The 22906-nt window shown below is 32.4% G+C and overlaps 2 protein-coding genes across 8 annotated transcripts; one reads left to right on the top strand and one right to left on the bottom strand.

Annotated features, from left to right (window-relative positions):
• The first annotated feature begins 1173 nt into the window (after positions 1-1173).
• Positions 1174-18847, top strand: LOC117153737 (uncharacterized). Of its 6 annotated transcripts, XM_076618624.1 has the most exons (31): positions 1174-1577; positions 2660-2752; positions 2922-3107; positions 5642-5740; positions 6050-6139; positions 9221-9369; positions 9458-9546; positions 10427-10510; positions 10692-10857; positions 11147-11372; positions 13224-13377; positions 13435-13564; positions 13702-13920; positions 14027-14200; positions 14296-14456; positions 14543-14825; positions 14885-15014; positions 15091-15205; positions 15322-15444; positions 15525-15872; positions 16024-16194; positions 16288-16443; positions 16508-16615; positions 16702-16977; positions 17057-17111; positions 17174-17315; positions 17394-17505; positions 17591-17697; positions 17829-17973; positions 18056-18153; positions 18448-18847. In XM_076618624.1, exons 4-31 carry the CDS (start codon positions 5643-5645, stop codon positions 18518-18520), a joined length of 4182 nt encoding a protein of 1393 aa, XP_076474739.1. In that variant the 5' UTR covers positions 1174-1577; positions 2660-2752; positions 2922-3107; position 5642; the 3' UTR covers positions 18521-18847. The 6 variants fall into 6 exon arrangements, with proteins under 6 accessions (XP_076474739.1, XP_033183962.1, XP_076474744.1 ...); XM_033328071.2 differs by lacking the exon at positions 2660-2752; XM_033328072.2 differs by lacking the exon at positions 2660-2752 and having other exon boundaries at positions 1175-1577; positions 14900-15014.
• Positions 18392-22801, bottom strand: LOC117153738 (G patch domain-containing protein 1 homolog). 2 transcript variants are annotated; one of them, XM_076618678.1, is made up of 5 exons: positions 22689-22801; positions 21959-22093; positions 21501-21879; positions 21214-21438; positions 18392-21138 (listed from the first exon to the last, which is right to left on the bottom strand). In XM_076618678.1, exons 2-5 carry the CDS (start codon positions 22020-22022, stop codon positions 18897-18899), a joined length of 2910 nt encoding a protein of 969 aa, XP_076474793.1. In that variant the 5' UTR covers positions 22023-22093; positions 22689-22801; the 3' UTR covers positions 18392-18896. The 2 variants fall into 2 exon arrangements, with proteins under 2 accessions (XP_076474793.1, XP_033183965.1); XM_033328074.2 differs by having other exon boundaries at positions 22511-22801.
• Between the last annotated feature and the right edge of the window lie 105 nt (positions 22802-22906).

Here is a 22906-nt window from a genome sequence, read left to right on the forward strand (position 1 = left end):
ATGACTGAGTATTTGTATAATCATTAATATTAATAAACAGTTTGCATCTTGCAACTTCTAGTATGAAAAAAACCTGTTGAATTACTTGTTTAAACCTTATGGAACAATAATTGGACTGCAGATTTTTATACAAATTTATATTTTTATACTATACGATATATTATTATACAGGTTGTGCCTACGCTTTTCCGTATAACTTTGCCAACAGATTCTACGAGTGAAATTAAAAAAAAGTATCATATAAACATAAGTTTGAAAATGCTTTGTTAAGAAACTATAACAAAAATTCGAAATAACAACGTATAGATTTTCGTTCGATAGCATAAGAACAGATTGGCAATATTTATCTGATCTGTTTATAGAAGCTGTGTAAATCCTGAGGTCGTTAATATATAAGAGGAATTAATGCAAAAATATTTATAATTTATAAATGAATTATGCTCAATAAAATGCAAGGAAATCAACGAGAAATTTGCAATAAATTCAATATCTGACAAATGCCAAAGCTGTATTTATAAGAATGGACGACACTTTGAAATGGAACTAACGTAGGTATATATTGTCAATTGTTATTTCGAATTTTTGTCATAATTTTATAACAAAGCATTTTTGAGCGTATGTTTATATGATATTCTTACTTATTTTCACTTGTAGATTCTATTGGCAAAGTTATACGGAACAAAGTAAGGATCTCCTGTATATAATACAACTTTAAAGAAATAGAATTTAAATAGAGATTCGTTTCCTACAAATTATAATGAATATGAAGTTATATATATATATTATATACATTCTGTCCACTCTTGTATCTTTAAATTTCACATAAATGCATAAAAATCCACAATCTAGTTATTGGCATACATTACATATGTAGGGTACTAATAACATTTCTTTCATATTTTTCTAAAACTGCGGAGTATATTAAAAAATACGATTAGATCGATCATAACCAAAAGAACGTAGCAGGGTTAATTGTGTAAGAGAATACAGGTATAGAAATCCTCCCTTGTTAACTGGCCAGATGCGGCATTGCTTCTGTAGATACCTTTAACCCCACGCGTACGCGTATGTGTGCACAAAATACTCGTAAAGAAGCGCAATATATTTATAGCTAGAGATAAATATACATTTTGGCAGTGATCCAAATTATCATACGTGCGAGTCCGAAGCGAGTAACGGCCTAACCCTCGTAATAGCAGCACCGTGTCAGTGGTATTAGTGACGTCTATCGACGTTGTGATCGTCGCAACTACCTAGAGAACAAAAATAAGGGAAAAGAAGAAATCAGTGCGTCAGTGAAAAACGTCGAAACATGTAAACGAACCGTGAATGTTAAAAAATAGAGAAACGCTTTGAACAAGTGCACTCGTTACGCCTAGTGATCGGTTACAAGATTACAATTATACTTATGTTGTTCGTTTATTATATTCGTTTAATATGAGACTAGAGGGTTTCCTCGTATTTTGTATCCTCGAAATGAAAGATGTACTCATGAAAAATGCGCTCGAGCATTTTTAACGACGCCTAGGACAAATTTAATCCCACCCGCCTGCTGCATTTGGGTGAACATCGATCAAGTAAGTACTTACACGTTGATCGATATGAAATTGCATAAGATCAAATCGAGTTCGAAATCGGGAGAAAGAGAGAAATCTTGTGTGTGTTCGATTGTTTGAATAAGAGGAGTATTTTATGGAATGCGATTCAAAGTCGGATTAAAGTTTTTGAGAACTGGAACTACATATTGATTCAGCAGAGGCTCCTTCCATAGAAAATATTTGTTTGGAAAGAAAGTAAGTTTAAAAATCGTATTCTATGCGTTAAAATACAATTAGCGATTTCTGTTATGGAATTCGGAAACATAAACTGTTAGAAGCGTGAAGTTTTTTGGGGAGAAGAACATCGATTCGGTGTGGGTTCAATGATTGTAATACGAAGATCTTATTGGATCGATGTTTCTTAATTGGATATATCGATTGTATGAAAACCCCAGCATATATAATAAAGCGATGCAAACTTGTTTTAATCCAATGATTAAGATTGTTTATGACAAAAAATCTGTTAGACGTTGATAATATATTTTCATTTAAGCCAAATGTATACTAAATAATATCGAAATCGAAAAATTTGATACCGAGTGAACATAAAAGAGTAACGAGATTGCACATTCCATATTGATTAATAGACTGCAGACGTTTATGCAAATCCGTACTTTTATCCAAATAATTAAAGAACTGAAACCTGAATAGATGTATTTTGTCTACTATCATAACATGTGCTTCACTTTGAATATTTTATATATTGGATTTTTTGGAAGTTCGTAGCGAAATTTATTTAAATTTATTAACAAGTTGAAGATATTGCATATTTATGAAATTAGTACATCGATAAACAATACTTGCACCATATATTTTTATAATTTTTCATCACTACTATTAAATACTTTACCCATTATTTTTTCTAATATAATATACAGAATACAAGAGAATAAATTAACTAGTAAAAACACTATGAATTTTCCAAACAGCCCAATATTTCTTCATATTACGTGCATTCTATAAAGTAAATCTTTTACTTTTCAATGTTCTTTAAATGCATAAATATTCACATTTAGATTTATAGAAGTATTTATTTATTTTTTCCACAAATTTATTATTAGAAATCGGACAAATAATGGCACCGTTGATGGATGAAAGACAATTTGGAACCGCGTCGACACACAGGCTGTAGATTCCATCAAGGTTTCCTAAACGTACATTATAACTATTTGATCTATAAAACATAGTTTCGAGCTGAATTTCATTTATCCCTTGCCAAGTATTTCGCGATTCGTCGAAAACCAAGCCTCACCTTAAGTCTCGTCTTCACTGCTTACGAAACTCTTATTCTCTTATTATATTAATTCAAGGTTTTATTTTTAGGTAAATTCTGCTAGCGTCAATATCGATTGTTCGTTGAGCAAGCCTTTATACCTGTTAGAATTGTGAAAGGCACATCGAAATATATCTGCGCCCCATGTGACGCTTTTGCGAGATATGCTCTGCTGGAAATCGTCGAGATTTCCGATTACCAACCTCGTATATTTCTCACGTAACTCGTTTATGGTGGTACGACACAGTTTATCAGGATCCCTGTGATGAATCACATGTCACCGTTCTTGTTTCTACTCGCTGTCTTACACTTGTACTGTCGGTCATGAATATTAAAACATTAACTGATATTTAATACAAATTATATGTTTTTCACTGTTTTTATCTTTTATGTATCTTATTATAAATCTATTATTTATCAATAATTTAAAATACTGAGTAAAGTAAAATGTGTTAAAATCCTTCAATGAATGTACCTGTCCCAATATTTATGGCTGGCAACGTGTATTAACTATGATTAAAATAAATGGAAAGCAAATTATCTATCTATACTATTAGTACACAAAATCTAATACTTCATATATACATATATGTGTGTGTGTGTGTGTATGTCATATGTATATGTTGACACCTCGACACTAATGATTTATTTTCTTATTTACAAACAGCACGATACCAGAGTACAAATTCATCGGTTATTTATGTGTAATGAGCTACATCTTGCAACTAGCTATGCACTCTGGAGCTTTAAACCGTTTCGGATATATGTAGACGTACATGTGGCGAAAAATTTGAATCACTTTGAACAGATTTTATATTTAACTCTCTTAAAGATCTTAATAGGTCTTGAATATTTAAAGTTTGGTTAAATCTTGATAGATTTGATAGGTTTCAATGTTTTGGGAGTTTAGAGGTATTCGATATTTTATAGTATACATATAACCATAAACTGAATAATCATCAAGCTTTGAAATGTATTGAGAGTTTCAAGATTTATCAAAATCTTAAAGATCTATAGAAGTTACAAAAAGTATTTGCACAGATCCTTATTTTTAATCAGGTTCTACATCCATTTTCATAGTATTAAGTGTTTATTGTCATATAAAAGCATGTACTATTAAAGGATGCAAATTTAATATATGTAATTGGTCTAATTAACCAGCGTGTAAATACTTCTTATAACTACTACACTAAGTTCCAATATTCAACATCTACCAAGATCTCCAACTTAAAAGTTTCAAGAATTATAAGAATCATCTTTAAAGTGATTCGAATTATCATACTATTGAAAAACTTGGAATCGTTCCGAACGCTCCCTACTAACCGTCAACCGTAACGTCTCGCTGGACGAGCGAAAATATTCTTGTTCTATCGAAAAACCACTTCTACAAGCATGCATCGCGTTATCTCGCATCATGTAAACTGACGTCGTGTCTAAGTGTCGATTTAACCTATGTGTTGCACTGCACGCGACTAGAAGTATGACATGCCAAACATCTACGATATTTATCTATTGTATAATAGAAAGCTACTAAGTACACTTCCGGACAAACAAATAGCATATAGCACAAATTCGAAAAATTTTATTGAATAACAAGCAGAAATACACAGATATATTTTATTAACTTAAAAGCTAGTTTTTATTAGGTTGTCCGAATATATATGTGTCTTTTCTTATACAGACCCGTCTTTTACAATGATGCATCTTCATACAAACATGAAACTTAATCTGTCGAACGTTGTGATCCTTATTTTGATAGAATAAAATTGATCATACATAATTCGATAAAATAATATAAAACGGAAAATGTTGTGCATTCATTATTTTCTTATAAAACGAAAGAAACTTTTCGAACGACCTAATATTAATACCACTATATAGTTCTGAAGTGAAAATTGATATCTTTCCTGCAAAATTAGAAATATGACAAGAATACAGTCGGACAAAATGATAGCACATGCTGCAGAAAAAGGAAAATTTACTCAGATTCATTAAAGATATTATCATGTTAATATTTCGTGGAACTTCCTTTATTTTTTACAACTGCTGTCATTCTTTTTGATGACAATTTGAATAGCTTTTGAAATTGAATTTTTTTTTATTTGAATTGTATATTTTTATAAACTGCTCTTACTGGCTTACCTCAACAATTTTCTATCATATCTAGGTCGGATGACCAGACTGTGCGGTGCGGCCGCGGCATTATTTTGTTGGAATAAGCATTTTTCTCCGCAATACGTACTGTATGTGCTTGTATTTATTGGTTGATCAAGTCAATATACTTTATACTATTCGTTTTTCCAATTAACAGATGTTCGTAGGAAGCAAAGGCTGGGATTTGTCGCAAAGCATTTAAAATAAATTGAAAACTGGAGAAATATTATTTTCACTGACGAGAAAAGATTAATTGATCGTTAAAATAGATGGAAGTATGTATTAGTATCATGATTTACAGACGGAAGAGAAATTTGCAAGTTGTCTACAAATGGGTAAAAACGCAATGGTGTGGACCACAATTGGGTATTATGGGAAGACCAAATTGGGTATTATTTATTATGGGAAAAATATTTGTTTTCATTTCAGAACTATATAGTGGTATATTAAAAACTAATTGTTAAGTTAATGAAATATATTTTCGTATTTCTGCTTGTTATTCAATAAAATTTTTCAGTTCTGTGCCATGTGTTTCTTATCCGGAAGTATACGTTTATATTCGAGATCACTTGCATTGTGTTTCGTAACGATTCATATTTCTCGTTTTCACATGTAGAATGCACCACATGTATTCCTCGAAGAAAGGAGATCCCCTCTGTCCACTTGGTTTCCATCCACAAGTGCGATGGCCAACCCGTTGCAAAAGATGCTTCAGGTATTATTTAGTCGCCTATTTCTATCATTGTAAAAGTTATGTATATACAATGGCAACAAGAAATATTTGCACATAGTCTTATTTTCCAATGAAGCAGTTTTTTTACTAAATTTTATCTTCATAATACCAAATTTTTGTAGTATGAAGGTGGTTAAATAATACAAAATTTAATATACTTAGATCTAATTAACTAATATCTAAATAGAATGGTGCAAATACTTTTCGTAGTCACTGCAGTTAAAGAGTAGGAAGAAAAGATATTAGATCTGGCTAAAAAGGCTTGAATAATCATAATAAAAACATGTTTAGAGATTACAAGGAGCACGGAGGCAAGAAAGATAGCTTGAAGGATATCACATCGTCGTCACCTAGTTTATCGTACGAGCAATCTTCAGGCCGGTAAGTGATTAGTATTGCAGATGTTTATGTATTTATGCAAGAGTGCAAGTAGTTGATGTAAAAATATGTGCATATAAATAATGATAATATATGGTAATATATGTGTAATGTAAATGATTAAACCTGGAATACATATTACAACATATAACATGTATTAAAATATGTACATAAAATATTCTATAGAAACGTAAATTTGTTAAATAATTATTTAGAAAGCTGCCACCATTTTGGATTCTGATGATTTTTTAATATATTAGAGAAATCAACATTTTAAAAAACTTTTTCTTTTGTATGTTACCATTGGGCTCTTTTAGTTTTCGAGATATGTAGTTGCAAAAAATCTGTTGGTACCACTACATTGAATTCTACCTCCAATTGTGCGTCCGTGACAGCGTAAGTGCATTGGTTGTCGGCCATTGGTTTACAGATAAACTTCATAGATAAAATGACACTTGACCCAAACATATATAAACTATAAACAAATGATAAGAATTAGGTTTGACTTAGGCGTCATTGTATGTGTGAAGTTTAACTGTGAAGTAAGCGGCAAACAATACTAGCGCTTACGCTGTCATGGACGCACAATTGGAGGTAGAATTCAATGTAGTGGTACCGATAGTTTTTTGCAAATATCTTGGAAATTAAGATCAAATGACGGTTACATATACTACAAAAGCTTATTCAGAATTATGCCGTCAACAACATATTAAAACACCATCGAAATTCAAGATGGCGGCAGCTTATTACCGAAAATCGCATTGAATATAAACCTTTTAACTTAGTTACTATATTCTGGTGATTGTATAACTAAAGGTATAACTCCATTTGCAAAATCATAATTTGAGTATATTAAAAATTACACAAGCCTCTTACAATTCATTCAAATGACTACATGATATAATAAGGGAAAAATTCTACTCGTTTAAAATACACACACACACGCGCGCGCGCGCACGCACATATGTAGCGTTAGATCACTCTAAAAAAGCGACTGTACGTGTCAAGGTCTCTCAAGAGGGTGACTTGGCGACAAGCTCGATTATAGAGCTATGTGCAGACTACAGACAATGCGAGGGCTACGAGGCAGATCCACGAGGTTGCCTCTGGACGAGCCAATGCCAATGGTTGTCGGCTTTTTGGCGAGATCAAAGGTGCAACTTCAGCTATGTAAATACAGACAGTGATAGTACAAGATATTGCTTCTATCTTGCAGGAACCGGAGCTGGAGCTACACATTTCGTCAAAAAGCCGACGATCACTGGCCCGCCCGGAGGTAGTCTCATGGGTCTGTGTTGCAGACCTCGCACTACCTGTACATAGTTTTAAGGAGTGGATATATAGATTTGAGAGAGCTCTAGGAGCTGCGAATGTTATAATTTCGGAGTTCAGAGTTCGGAGTTTGCAGGAACGCACCCACAACCGATGATCTGACGTCATGTGGTGCGCGTATAGTATAGAGTAGTAAGAATGGTTTAGAAAAATGTGGTCACGGAGTGAGGAAAGTGGCGAACTTCGTGGCGAAAGGACTGACTCAGCACTTATCCCAGAACCTCGAAGGCGAAAAGTCATTTAGCGAAATTTATTCGTAGTATATACATATGCGCAACATATGGAAAATAAGAAACAAAAATAAGCATAGAAAGAGGAAATAATTATTGAAACCATTCACTGAAATTGTGATTATGGACGTATCAAAAGTCGGAGGTTATAACAGGCTGATTTTAATTTCATTTGTATTCGTTAACCCGTAATTATAGGATCACAGAATGATTATACACATAATATGTACAGGGTGTTTCTAGCAACTAGGACAGATCATAACTCTGACTCAAGTAAAGTTAAAGGAAAATCGCAAAGGAAAATTTTGCACTGTTTAACATTCTCTACCGTGCTAACTAGTTTTTTCGCAGATGCAATTGTACTCATTTTTTAACAGTATAATTTTTTATAAACCATTCGACGCACTTTTTCACAAAAAGATATTGAAGTACTTGGGTCGAAAAATGATTAATTTAAAAGATATTTCAATTGCAATTTCGTAAAACGTTGCATACGAAAAAAAAAAGAAAGAACGCGAAGAACACTAAATTTGGTGAAATTCAAATTGAAATTATTTCGTAATAGATTTCAACTTTTTGCCAAACTTCCAATTTTAGATTTTGGAAAAGTAAACGAGTCCCACTTTTTTTTACTTTTTTTACGTTCCCTATAACTAACATAGATATTATTATCAATTCATCTAAAAGGAGTAAATTTTAGCAGCATATGTATTAAAAATTGAGTCTTTTTTAGATGAGTATGCAATGATATGCAATGATATAGATGAAGATGCGATGGTAACTATAATCATAATAGCATGAAGCTTAGCTATATCCTATACTTTACAAATTACAAGCAGACGTAATCTTAAAATCGTGGGGCTTCGACAGTTAAAATAATAGAATCTTAAGATACACCGAAACTATCTTCTATCGGAATTCGAGAAACTAACCAGAATCACCAAGGAAAGGTCCGAAAATATAATGACTCCAGGCTCAAAATACCGAAATAGTCTGAGCTGGTCTTTCGATATGATTCTGGGATATAAAACCCATAACTATTTCATGGTGGATTTTAGCTCCAGCCAAAGGCTTTTACAGTTTAAAGGACTCTGATCCAACATTTGTTCTGTCGTTTCATGATCCAATTAATCTGAAATTTTATCCAAAGCTTCATCTAAATTTATTACCTTTATTCTGTTAAATAGATTTTTCACCTCATAATTTTAACTAATGTTTGGTATAAGAGCACGGCAAGTAAATGAAAACCATACGACAAACAAACGCTATTGTACAATAGTTATATAATTATTATAAAAATATAGTATTTAAGATAACAGTTGTGGAACTGAGAATATTCAGCGAAAAACAGTGTGCAGTAATGCTCTCTAAACACTTCTGATAATGTAACACAAAAATATTTCAGATAAAAGTTGATCTGTATTGGATCAATTACAAATTGCGATAAAATCGTCAAATTTGATTCATAGGAAATTTTAATAGGAGGTTATATCAAATGTTTACAATAACACTTGTATCGTAGATCTGCCGAGAATGGAAGACGTGGTTGGTCTTCAGCGACAAATTTGGCAAAAGATGACTTTAGAGCAAGCTCAGAGTCATCGTACGCAGCAGCTGGTTGGACTTCGCTCATGGATCTTTCTGCTATCGACAACGAAGAGAGATTGGAAGGTACTTACATATAATAAATATTGCTTTTTATCAAGATTATCGATAAGCGTGTTTTTCTTTGTTGTCAAATTCATCCCGTTATTTGCAGATAGGAGGCCAACCAAGTTACAAATTAAGGAGGTTATAGATAACAGCAATGAGAGCGCCTCAGAAAATGACGTCGAGTTCATAATCCAGGTAAATTTTCGATCGCTGTGAGATTTTGTGAGTTTTAAATGTTGCTTATCGCAATGTTGTAACTTTTATCTTGTTATTACTGGGATTTGTTAATGTATATGTATACATATATGAATAAGAGCTAATTTGGTTTCAATTGAATATTTATTCCTAAATATTTATGCGTTTAAGCTTTAAAAATCAATTAACCTAGTTAAATGACTGTTCCATTTTGTTATCAGTCTATAATAATCATTTATGTGTAACTACGTTGTCGACTTGCTAGAAAAGAGTGAAATACCTGAAATATCTTCACTTCTGAAACATTTATAAAAATTTAATCTACAAATAGGTTCTTCGTTACAAAACTTGTAATATATAACAATAACAATGTCAAAATTCAAGATAGGATTATTTTAACCCCCTCTTGAATAAGCGATACTGTTAAATAATATTTTATTAGAAACCCTACAAAGCAATTTCCTGAGAAATTTCCTTTTCTTTAATTTATATCATTTTTCTACCAAACTAACGATATACATATAAACAAAAATTTGGAGCTTTTTAACAGAACCATTTTCGTTCAACTTGCAATCAAACTGCTGGAATGTTTTCAATTATTTGTATATGTGTGTACGTTGTACATTTACGACAGCAAATTTAACCACGCTTGAGCTTCTCAAGAAGATCTCAATAACTTTGCTCATTGAATGGAACGTTCATCAAAATGTATACACGTGATTACACCACGTAAACAACTTTTTTTTTACCGCTATCAATTCTCACGATGGTTATCACTTAATCTGACTATGTTTACCTTTTAGTGTTTCACGAAAGAAAAGTTAATAATCGTACATGGAAGAATTGAATTTCCTTGTTGTACATTGCTTTTTCTATTCAGGTGAAGAAGTCGAAGACTGGTTCTTCGAAAAGCAGCGAAAAAAATGGAGAACGACGAATGGCAAGCGAAGAATGGACGGAAAAAGTAACCATAACAGCATTCTTCATTTCGTTTCTAATCTTTCTTACTAATCGGTTTATATACATATATGTAGTACGCTTGTAGCAATAATAATCTTACGATTAGTGCTGTAGATAAGATTGATAATTATCCACGCGTGTGTGTGAAAATTAAAGGAATAACGGTGCAATTTTATTATCGTTAGAGCGAGGTAGAACAGTTAAGGCTACAAGTAAGAGAATTGCAAGCACGATGCGAGAGGGCGGAAAAGGAAAAGAGCGAGATCCTGATGAGGCGATTAGCAACTATGGAAACCATATCGAGTAAAGCTGCACCGAATGAAGTACAGAAATTACAGAAGAAGAATGAAGGTATTACCCATGAAAAATGAATAAATTAATATATAAAAATTAGAAAATATAAATTTTTACAAAATTTATGATAAGAAATGGAGAAATTTTTAGAAATGCTTTTAGAAATTTGATAATATAATAAAAACTAATATTTAACAATTTGAAATTTACAATTTGGAAGTGTTTTTGCTATAGTAAACAGTAAATTATTGTTAATTATTTTCTCCACTGCTAGTTTAATCTATGGACTTTCAATTCTGGATAATTCAATTACTTGAGAAATGATAATAATATTAATAATATTCAGCGCTTACGCAAGAAAAGAACAGTTTATTGACCAAGATAAGGGACCTGGAGAAAGAAGTGAACTCGAAAACGTTTAGAGGAGAACGAGACCGGGAAAAGGATGAGCTACGTTCGAAATTGAAGGCAGCAGAGAATTTATGCGAGAGTTTGATGGATGACAACGAAGATATGAAGAAAGAAATACGGCAATTGGAGGAAGAGATATACGAACTGCAAGATACGTTTAGGTAATTTTACATTTTCTTATCTTTAAATATAAGTACATTTTTTCTATGTGCATGTTTACCGTGGCTTCTTTTTCAGTTCATAATAATTCTCTTTTTATTGTTTAAAACTATGTTTCAAACCTGTATACTATCAATGTAAATGTTTATAATTTAATTATTTTTATTGTATGTACCACTGAAGTAAAGTTTTATAAGCTTTCAAGAGAAATTCTCAAGCAAAAAAAAATTCGATTTAACGCCCTGTAATTTCATGCGTAGTGCAATCTTTGTAACATTTTAATGAAAAAAAAAACAAATAAATTAAATAATTATGAAACGAAGAATAGATATTTGAAGTATAAAATGATCATCGTGTATAGGAAAATAAAGATTCCACTGCATTTTACTAACTGATTTGTTTGAATTCGAATTGATTAACTAATCAGTACAGAAGTTGATTGATCACAACAGCGAATTACGACTCGCCCACCTGTGATCCTTTTCGTGTTTATCAATAACATATATGTCTGTTTGTATTAATAAACGCGACCAATATTGGCACGATACGACACGAGATATTTTCGTACAATATTATCGTGTCATAGAGAAAAACAAAGAAAAAGTTTATCAACTTGGAAGAAACACGAAACCGTGTTCAGAAATGAAAATATCTTGAAGGGGCTCGAAAACAGTGGATTTCCACTTACTGCAGCTGGAACCAGAAGCAGATAAAACAAAGAAACATTCTAAATTGGAATAATTGTTTGAAAGAAATGATCTAAAACAGATAAGATATCAAATGAAATGGTCAGAAAAGTAAATCGAATTTTTTTCATGATTCGCACTCAGGAGGAACGCTTAAGCAAAAGATACAAAATAAAGGAGATATCTAATTAAAGCTGTCGCCTCTACCACGTAATGTCTACGAAGAAAGGACACACAGCCCAAAAATGTTTAGCAAAATGAGCTATCTGAATTGTTGCAGGACGTCAATTTGGACGGAAGATTCCAACACAAGAACGGCACTGTTTTTCGCCAAAAGCTGGATCGAACGTGGACGTTTCATTGCTTGGTAAAATGAGTACATATTTGACCACATTTTATTTTTGACCGTTCGCGAATAAACGCGAGACCCATGTAATGAATCTTAAGAGCAAAGGAACGAGATATATGTATAATGAAATAGCATTTTTAACATAGACAGCAGTAATGTGGAACGTTATACTGTCGTCGAACCCTTTCGATTTTTGTACACTTATCACGCGTACGCTTCCTCCTGCTTACGCCCACCCTGAATGGCATTTCGGCTTCCGTTTGATTAAATGTATACGTGACCAATTAACTCAGGTAATTATAACACGCTACTGAACTTCACGGAACTGGATAATCTATAAAAGAATATGAATAATTACCTATAGATGGAATAAATTATCTAAATTATTTGGAAATTATATAAATGAAAATTAAATATCCTGAAACTTCTGAATACAATAACTTGAATATTCTTTGGAATATCTAGAGTATCGTTTTTGAAAATATTTAGACTTGTCTTAAAATTTGAAATTTGTATATGATGATATCGACGAATTTAGGTAATGGAACGTACTGAATGCCTATAATATTAAAAAATAGATGGAAAATATCCAAAGAAAGATACTGATTATAATATTTATAGGGTGAAACAAATCTCTATTTAGGTTTTATTTCTTTAATTATATTTAAAAAAAATATATAAATTTGCATTAACATCCGCGGTCTAGTAAGCATTTTGGGAATTTTTTATTGAATCGATTTTATCCGGTTCCAATATACTATAGTCTTTGGATAGAAATTTCGTCGAGACTCTTAAGAATAGTATTTCGTGTTGTTAAGGGATGAGCAAGCGGACGAGCACGTTCGTTTGCGAAAAAGTTTGGAACAGTCGAATAAGAATTGTCGAATCTTATCGTTTAAACTGAGGAAAGTTGAGCGGAAGGTGGAAGAACTAGAAACTGAGAAAGCTACTCTGGAAAAGAAATACGAAGAGGCAAGTTTCCGTATAAAGCTCAAATGAGAAATTAGTAATAAAAATATTTTATTTTAGGTGAAGAAAGTTGAAGAAACGTTGCAAAAGGTTAAAGGAGAATTCCAAAGTAGGCCTCTGAAAAAGGCGACTGAATTTACAACTAAAGTACAATTGAAGAAGATGGTGGAAGAGATGGAAAAAGAAATAGGTTCATTCTAAACTAAAACACTACTTGTATAATGATATTAAGAATAATCTAGAGATAAAATATAAATAAGCGAAGAAAAATTTATCTTAATTCACCATCTTAATCATAATATTAAATAAACGAATTGTATTCTTTAGGAGATATGATGACTGTCTTCACGAATATTTCTGATGGCAAAGAGGTGGACATTCAGGACATGAAAATCAAGGATAACCACGGGAAATACGACAAACTCTCAAAGGAGCATGAATTACTTAAGGAAAAGCTCGATTCTGTTATGAAAGAGTTGTTAGATGAGAAAGAAAAGAAGAAATTCAGTACTAAAGTCGAGGAAAAAAATATGGATTTGCAAAACAGTAAGTATTTCGATTATTTTAAACATACTTTTCCTATTAACGTGTTCGTATTAACGTATTGAATAAGTCACATGTAGTAAATCTATTCTGGTATGAAATACTTTAGCAAAAAAGAAATTGGAGGAGGCAGTGACATTGAGAGAAAACGAAAGGAAGACATGGGACCAGGAGAAGACAGCACTGCTCGAGGAAAAAGAGAAGCTAAAATCGAAGCTTCTCTCTCTATCCGCAGAGAAACTTAAAGTGTATAACGAAACTGTACAATTGAAAAAGGATCTAGGTAAAAAAGTTATCATAAATAAAATACTGAATTTTTCTATCAATAACAATTATTTTCTTAATTAATCTTTTTTCTTTTTTCCAACTTTTGTATAGAAACAGCTAAGACATCAGAGAACGAAGGTGCAAAGTTGGAGAAAACGATAAACGATCTGAAGAAAGAATTGCTTTTGGAAAAAGATAAATCGAAGAAGCTACAAGATGATTTGTCAGGATATACGGAACGAGAATCAAAAATGAAACAATCAATGACATCAGTAACTACCTTTTTAGATAAAAATTACATTAATTAAATAATTAAAAACGCCATTAATACAGATATTAACATAATATTATAATGCAGGTTGAACAAACAAAGACTAAGCTCGATACTGAGTTAAAACGCTTGAAGAAGGAATTAGAAAACACAAAAACCTCCAATTCCACGAAAATAAATGATCTGACTAGGGAGGTCTCGGAATTAAAGAAAGAAAAGGAAAAATTGTTATCTCAAGTCGATCAAGAGAAAGAATCAAAGGAGAGTGAAGTAGCTACCTTGAAAAAGAAGATCAGTGCATTGGAGAAAACAGGATTGAACACGAAACGGATGAATGAATTGAGGCAGACGTACAATGAAAAGATTCTGAGTAAGTTACTTCACTATGGCGACACGAGAAACATCAGAAAAGTCTACATAAGATAACAGTGGCCTATATTTTAGATTTGGAGAACGAGCTCAAGAAAGGACAACTGGAATATGATAATCTGAATGACAAATACAAGGAATTGATGAATTTGAAAAAGCAATTGGATTTGGATAATGAGTCGCTTAATAGGTAATGGGTAATACGCTTAATTAATTACAATGAAACAAAGTATTTTTAATTATTTCTATATCATATCTAAATATAGCAAATTACGAGAGCAAAATATAGAGCTGATAGGTATTCGTAGAGAATTGGAATCAATGCGACAATCAATGAAAATAAAAGAAAGCGAATGGCGATCAGAGAGATCAGCTCTAGAAGTGAGTATAAAATAATATAATTAACTATTATATCCGCGATTTTAAAATCTATTTTGAAGAATACTACAATTTTCTTTAATTAATTGTAAAAAATTATCTTTAATATAAATTTCCAGAATCGTATACGAGAGAGTGAGCTGCCAAACAAAGCATTGATAACAGATTTGAATAATGACATAAGCAATTTGAAGAAAGAAAACAATACATTAGTAACGCGATTAGAAGATTTAAGAAAAGCGGTAAGAAAATTAAGTTATACATATTTGTTTAACAGCATAAATTATGTAATAAGTTTTGTTTTAAAATATATACTTTGCAGAACGACGACCTTTCTGACAAACTGAAGGACTATGAAGCAGTATCAAAGATCCATCAAGCTCTGACACCAGACACAACAGCTTTGGAGTCGGAGATACGAAAATTGAAAAACGCCCTTGAAAACATGGAGAAAGCGAAGAAAGCTGATTTAGCTCAATGCAAAATGCGTTATGAGCATAGAATCACTGCTATCAACGATGAAATTCAAGCTATTCAAAATCAATTGTCTAGGTACAAACGCGAGCGCGATACATATAAACATATGTTAGAAGGTGCTCAAAAAACTATCGCAGAATTAAAGTCTGCTAGAGGTAGACAGTCGAACGCATCTTCTGGAAAATCTGACGAGGTTGGTTATTTTTAATCTTTTTCTTTTTACCCACCAACATTACGCTCACTTCCCTGGATCTATTTGTATATTACATCAAGAGTGATTACTTTTAACTCAATTTAAAAGTAATCCTTACATTTTTATTTATACAACATTTCTCATTTTTTAGGAAGAGGAAGTATCTGGTGCCAGTAAATTGGTTCTAGAAACGCAGATTAATAGCTTGGAAGACGAGCTTTCTGAAGCGAGATTAGAAGCATCCAGATTGAAAGCTGAATTGGTATCCGAAAAGTCAGCGAGTCATGTTAAAGTATCTGAACTGCAGTCGCGAATTAACGAGGTATTTAAATGTTTTCTCCAGTAACTTATCGATGATTTAAAATACATTTGCACACTATTCGTTTTTCTTTTTATTTTTATCTTCTAATTTTAGCTCGAAGAAGAGAAAGTGCTCACTAGTGGTAGAACGAAGATTCCAGGACTGAAAGTTCGTATGGAGTTAGCGTGGCAAAAAGAAAGAGAGGAGCATCAGAGATTATTGCAAGAGACCGCTACACTGGCGAGGGATTTGCGACAAACTCTATTCGAAGTACATGTTAAACTAGAATTAATGTTATTAACATAAAGAGCCTAAACAAATGATGTTTTTGTAGATTGAAAGAGAACGTTCCAAGGAAAGGCTGGAGAATAAGAGACGGCAAGATCAATTGAAAAAGGTGTACGATGAAGAGAAAGAAGAAAGCAAGAAGAAATTGTTAGAGGTAAATAAAAGGACCAATATAAAATTTTGGATTGTCATTCTGTTTCCTTCCAATTCTGAGTTGTTTGAAAATATTAATTTTTTCAGTTACAATGCGATTTGCTCGAATTAAGGGACGCTCACGCAAAATTAAGAACCAGTAACGAAAAAATGAGACGCGAAAAGGAACGTCACGAGAAGGAGAGAGAAGAACTCAAAGATGTAATACTGAAGAAATGTAAACAAGAACAGATTGAATTACGAAATCTGAATGTATTGATGCAACAAGTCAATGACTTGATGAAACTTTTCCCCGAATTGAACGGTATAGCAGAAAATGGAACTGCAAATACTTATACACCGACTCCACCAAGACGATTAAAGGTATATTAAATTTACAAATTCAATAAAAAAAAATAAGTAAACTAAATCAATATGATAAATAATTATTTTCGTAATATAGGGACCAAAATCTAGGGAATCATCGCCACTGTCGGATTCGAGAAGCGATATAAGAGGTAATTATTAATATTATTAAATATTTCAATCTTTAAATCAATAATGTCAAATTTATTAATAGGTTCAAATTCCCAATTTGTTGAGAGAACAGAAAAATTAGAATATACCGTTAAAAAATTAATGGATGTGGCAAAAGAACTGAAAGAATCGAAGAAATCTGCGGACGAAGTAAATACAACACGATTGAAGAAACTTGGCAAGAGGTATTTATTACTAACAGTGACCATTTGTTTTCTTTAATGAAAACCTAGATACTCATATACAGTAAATCAATTTTATAGATCAACATCCGTGGAAAGTGACCCGGGGAAAGGTATAACAACATCTCGTTCGAAACCACGTTTGAAGAGAAAGAGTTTATCTTTAGAACAGACATCAGTACGAAATGAAGAAGTATGTTATAGTTCTAATGCTGTTAAGTTTTCGATAATAGATATATTAAAAAGATATTAACATTTATTCATTCATAATTGTATAGTCACGCATTTGGGGCACTGATAGCAACATGTCCAGTTTGCAATCATTAGAAAGTTCAGATGCTGAAGGACGAGCACAAAGTTTGCAGAGAGATTCCAGTGTTGACAGGTAATTCGATAATCATCCCCTCAATTTTGCATATTTTGCATATTTTGCATATAATGCATAATTTGAATATTTATTGACTAAGAACATCAGGAAAAAAACAAGCTAATAATTAAATCTCTTATAATACATAGTCGCCTCTCTACCGGTTCTACTAAAAGCGAAATGTTGGAGCGAGAAAAAAAGCATAGTAAAGGTATAATAAAAAAGATTACAACTAAATTGACTAAATCAGCCAGTGTGGATGATCCAAATATTTCTATGGATCTTTCTCTTCAAGTAAGTAAACAACGCCATTATTTGTTTAAAAGAAACTATTATACCAATAACTTTAAAATTATTTCCTTTTTTATTGTTGCAGACATCGGGATCTGAAACAAGCATCAATGAGAAGACTGAAAAGAAAAATCTAAAGAAAAAATTAACAGACATGTTCAAAAGAGGATCAAGAAGCAGCAGGTATGTTTCTATTTAAAACAAAAATTAAAAAATTAAATAGTGAGAAAAATCTACTATATTTTAAACGGGCATTGTTAATAATTGATGGAATTATAGAAAAGCTTTAAGTTCGAACATATTTTTAAAAATATCATTTCTAGAATGTTAAAAAAGGTAAATAAATAATAAATTATAATAATATATGTACATATATATGTATATACGAATTACTTGAGAGAAATTAACTCTGAAATTGGAGTCAGTGGTAGAAAATTTTAATTGAATAAAATCGTAACAATGTTCTTATATTTTCAGTGTAGAGAAGAAGATAAGTTCTACGAATCATAGTAGGCCAGCATCGAGAAACTCTACAACGTCGAACAAATAATTCGATTATAAATTCCGAGGAAAATATGTCATTATAGATACTATACTATTATTCAATTGTAATGACAACAAATAATTCTGAACACCGAATAATACAGAAATAAGGGTTTGCTCACTCGTGTGTATTAGAACATATACAAAAAAAGAACACAACAAAAGGATGTACATATATGTATTCATGTATGTACATATCGACATCCCCTTATTCTCTTAATATCAGATTTGCACAAGCATTTTCAAATACTTCATTAAATATATACAAGGCACCATACTATGATGCAAATAAAATGAAACGTACAATAAATAATCAATGGATATATTTGCTCCATCGACATCTTCTTCATGTAATTCCTTCGCTATTCCAATTATTTCCTACGTCACGAGCCACGCTTTTCTTTCTTTGATTTCCGCTTATGTTTCGAACTTTTGTGTTCTCTGTGTTTGTGCTTTTTCTTTTCCTTTTTGGACTTCTTCACTTTCTCCACCCATACACCAGAAACTTTAGAGTCTACTTTAAGTTGTGGTACTACAACACTTCTAGACACAGGCTTCAAAGCTTGCGAACTGGATGCTTCTGGGGTTGCATTTTCAGATTTTAATAATCTTGAAGGAAGAGCAGGTCCATACACATCCAATAATAATTGAGCCTCTGGGGGATTGAAATTAGAATCATCTTCTTTGGGTTCAATCCCTAATTCAGGATCTACTATGTTTATGTTTTTTTCTTTACTTGTTGTTTCATTTGATTGCATACTACTTTTTGTATTAGTAACTAAGCTATCGAGATCCACCTTTGCAAAAATTCCTCTAGGTGGAGAGGTGTTTCTATTTACATTTACTTCGCTTGGAACTTTACCAATCAAAACAGACTTCACGGCTTCGCTGTCTAAGCTTTCATCTGGCTCGGAATCAGATTCCTCGCTACTGCTTAAAAAAATTGCTTTAAAAAGATCCTTCTTCTCTTCTGATTTACTTTTTGATGTAGGTTTCGTTGTAGTATTGATATCTTCTTCAGTTTTATTCTGTTCATCTATAGTCTCTGTTATTCTATTTGAATCAAAGTTATTGTCCAGATTTTGTTTGTCTTCGAATATTGTCGATGACGTTTCTGGAACTTCTTTTCCAAAAACTTTCTCATAAGAAACTTCGAAATTTCTCATTTTCTCTGACACAGGTTCGAAAATTTGATGATTATAAAAAGATATATTATTACTCATTTTAATGTTGGAATCCGTATTGTTAATAGCGCCTTTTTCTGTATTGTCAATAATGTTTTGGCCTGTATTTTCAATACTGCTTTTGTCTTTTGACGATGTACTTGCTTCATTTACTTCTTGCGACGCTCGCAAAAACTTCGTAGAATTATTCCAATCAAAGGAATCGAAAATGGAAAACCTTGTTGACCTTTTCTGCATCTCAGGTTGAGCACAACCAACTTTTGGCTCTGGAATATTGAATCTCTTACAAACTATGCTCGCTGGCTTCCATTCCATTCGCTCCCGAGTTAATTTCCCGAACATTTTCATTTTTACAGCTTGTTTCATTTCATCCTCATGGCTAAATTTTGCAGAAATATTTGAACTCGTGGAATCAGAAGCACTTGTAAATTTACTCCCAGTATATTCATTTGTTGGTTGCCCAACCAGTTTTACTGCTTGTTCGAATTCAATTCGTTCATGTTCTCTTTCCCATTCTGTCATAGATAATGGCTGTATACTTTCAAGCTTATTTTTCTCTCCTTCTTTTACGAAAAGTAAATATTGTTCAAATCGTCTTTGTTTATCAGAATCAGAAAAATATGGTTTCACATTGCTATTCTTCACAGAATCATCTTGATCCAATTTACTTTGTCCCTCAAAAGTCAAGGAGGAATCTTTAAATTCTTCTAATCTTTTTAAACTTCCATCAGAATTTTTACTGGGTCCAACGACACCTCCTTTAACAAAACTTTGTGCGTTCAATTTTTCCATCCACGATACAGCTGCCTTAGCTTGTAGATTTTCTTCTTTCTGTTTTTCTTCCGTTTGTTGCTTCCAACGTAAATTTAACGTCTTTGAAATGATATTGGAAGCAACTGATGGTACCGAATTTGAATGCGTTTCGGATGTCTTTTTCACATTGCATGTATCTTCCAATATTTTGGCTCTATCCGCGGCTGTGAGATCTTTGCGCTTTCCATTCTCTGTTCTACGAGAAACATTATCAATCGGAGGATAAAATCTGCTCTTCCTAACTGTATGTACTGGTACAAAATTCTTAGGCAATTCCGGAGGTGGAAAAACCTTTTTCAATTCTAATTTATTTTCTGCCAATATAAAGCCTTCTAAACAGTTGTAGCTTAAATTTCTCGAACTACTATCCTCAGACCATCTTGTTTTGATTTTCCGTTCAGGACCTAAGGAAAAGTCGTAACGTGACATATCTTCTCTCTCGTATATATCTTCATCATCGGCTTCGAATGCGCCAACTCCAAATGCTTGTCCATGTATCGATAATTTTTTGTTCTTATCCTGAATGCTAAATGCTGGAGTTTCAAATAAATTTACATGTCCAGACAATATGGTTCTTCTATCTAAACCACTGTATCCTATGCCAAAATAATTATCTTTTGGGTTACATCTGTAGAAATGAAGCAAAGTTAATATATGTATCTTATTTTGCTTATCAAAATTATATACAACATTTTGAATTTACCTAAATGGCTCATAGTCATCAGGTGCAAATGTAACATTCTGATAATCATCTTCTGAATCATCAGAGCTATTTTCTGAACTTGCCTTCCTAGATCCTTGCTGCATATGTTTTAGCTTCTCATTCCTTTTTTCAATTTTAGCTTTCTCCTTTTTTGTAAGTCTTGATCCTACTCCCTGACCTGGTCTCCACCCCATCTTCTTTAGTAGCATAATACCAACTGTTTCCCTATTATATCAAACATTTATTATTGGTATTAATATGATATAAAAAAGCAAAGGAACACTTACTTTACTGGCTTCAAAAGCTCCTTCAATACTGGAGTACCAGGAATAGGACCACTGCTGTCACGAGTGATTCTCTCACGTTTTGTACCTCTTCGACCACATTCCATATAATCCTCCGTAGCGCGAATCCCTGTTGGTGCAATTCCAAATTCACTTGTATCCTCCTCATCCATAAAATCTTCTGGACGCTGAGTAATACTTCCAGCTTTGCTACTTCTAGAAGATTTAAATCGTTGTGGTCTCCAGCCATCTCTTGTACCAACAGTATTAAAGTATCCAGCAGAGAAACCACCCGTAAATGCACCATGAAATCTACGTCTACCTTGTGCATCATATGCATATTGATCTTCAATCATCATTGGTTTCTTCCTTGGTACATTATCTACAATAATTGCATGTGAAAATAAAATACTGTACTATCAATATTTTATTTTTATATCTTCCAAAATATCTTTACTAACCTTCATCAATTGGTTCAAGAGGGATTCCAAAAGTAACATAATTTTCGTTCTCAGAATCACTCATTTTTTCAATATCTAATAGTCAATTTTTAACATTTAATGGTAGAACTTATTCTTCGTTCATAGCGTGTCTAACTGTCAAGAGTAATTCATGTGAGGTTAGAAAATATATACACAACGAATGTACTGTTCCTTTAATTTTCAATTAACTTTGTGTCGTCTCATTCTAATAGAATATATATGTACTTAAAACAGATTATATACTGATAAAATACAAATAAAATAAGATATTTAGAAAATACATCAATGTTTTTGAACCAACTAACTGATCTGTACTTCATTCAACGAGTTGAGTCATAAGAAGTAAACACAATTGGTCACGTGATCAGATATTCTAATTATATTAGTGGATAATACGGTCATATATACAGAAATGAGTAGATTCGCTCCATGGACATAGAAATATATTCCTAGATCTTTCATCATCTCTGATGTAGGCAATATATAGTCTTAAACTGTAATGTGGGCTACGATCACATAAGTATTGCTTACTGCACACTCCTAAACTGGAAACACTGACAAAACCGTCTGTTTTTTGAATCGAGAAATATCAAAATGGATGGTAAGAGGTTTCGTCCTGCGCATGATAACGCTATATATATATACATAGATATTATGAATAACTCCTCAATCGTCTCTGTCTGTTTCGCAGAATGAAATCTATTCTTGCCTTCCATCTTGATCTTTTTTCAACACAAATTGGTTGGTCGTCCAACTGGATGGTCTTTCCTAGCGATTCCGTGGACCAGAGTATTAACTGGACAGATTATAGTTTAGTTATTTTAATCTTTTTTTCTGGCTGTCATGTTATGTTGGTAACAAATACTTTAACCAATGATAATCTAGTTCATAGGAACTTTCTAGGCAAAGTTAGTGGAAAAACATATC

Source organism: Bombus vancouverensis, chromosome 1 (genome assembly GCF_051014615.1).
Source record: "Bombus vancouverensis nearcticus chromosome 1, iyBomVanc1_principal, whole genome shotgun sequence".
NCBI lineage: Eukaryota > Metazoa > Arthropoda > Insecta > Hymenoptera > Apidae > Bombus > Bombus vancouverensis.

Bases quoted from the DNA above. Each gene is read 5' to 3' on its own strand.
- LOC117153737 (XM_076618624.1), top strand. From the start codon at position 5,643: ATGCACCACATGTATTCCTCGAAGAAAGGAGATCCCCTCTGTCCACTT. The intron at 13,921-14,026 runs GTAAGTATTTCG...GAAATACTTTAG, and splicing joins AAATATGGATTTGCAAAACA to CAAAAAAGAAATTGGAGGAG. The intron at 14,457-14,542 runs GTAACTACCTTT...ATTATAATGCAG, and splicing joins TGAAACAATCAATGACATCA to GTTGAACAAACAAAGACTAA.
- LOC117153738 (XM_076618678.1), bottom strand. From the start codon at position 22,022: ATGAGTGATTCTGAGAACGAAAATTATGTTACTTTTGGAATCCCTCTT. The intron at 21,880-21,958 runs GTTAGTAAAGAT...CAATTATTGTAG, and splicing joins TCTTGAACCAATTGATGAAG to ATAATGTACCAAGGAAGAAA. The intron at 21,139-21,213 runs GTAAATTCAAAA...TCATTTCTACAG, and splicing joins GATGACTATGAGCCATTTAG to ATGTAACCCAAAAGATAATT.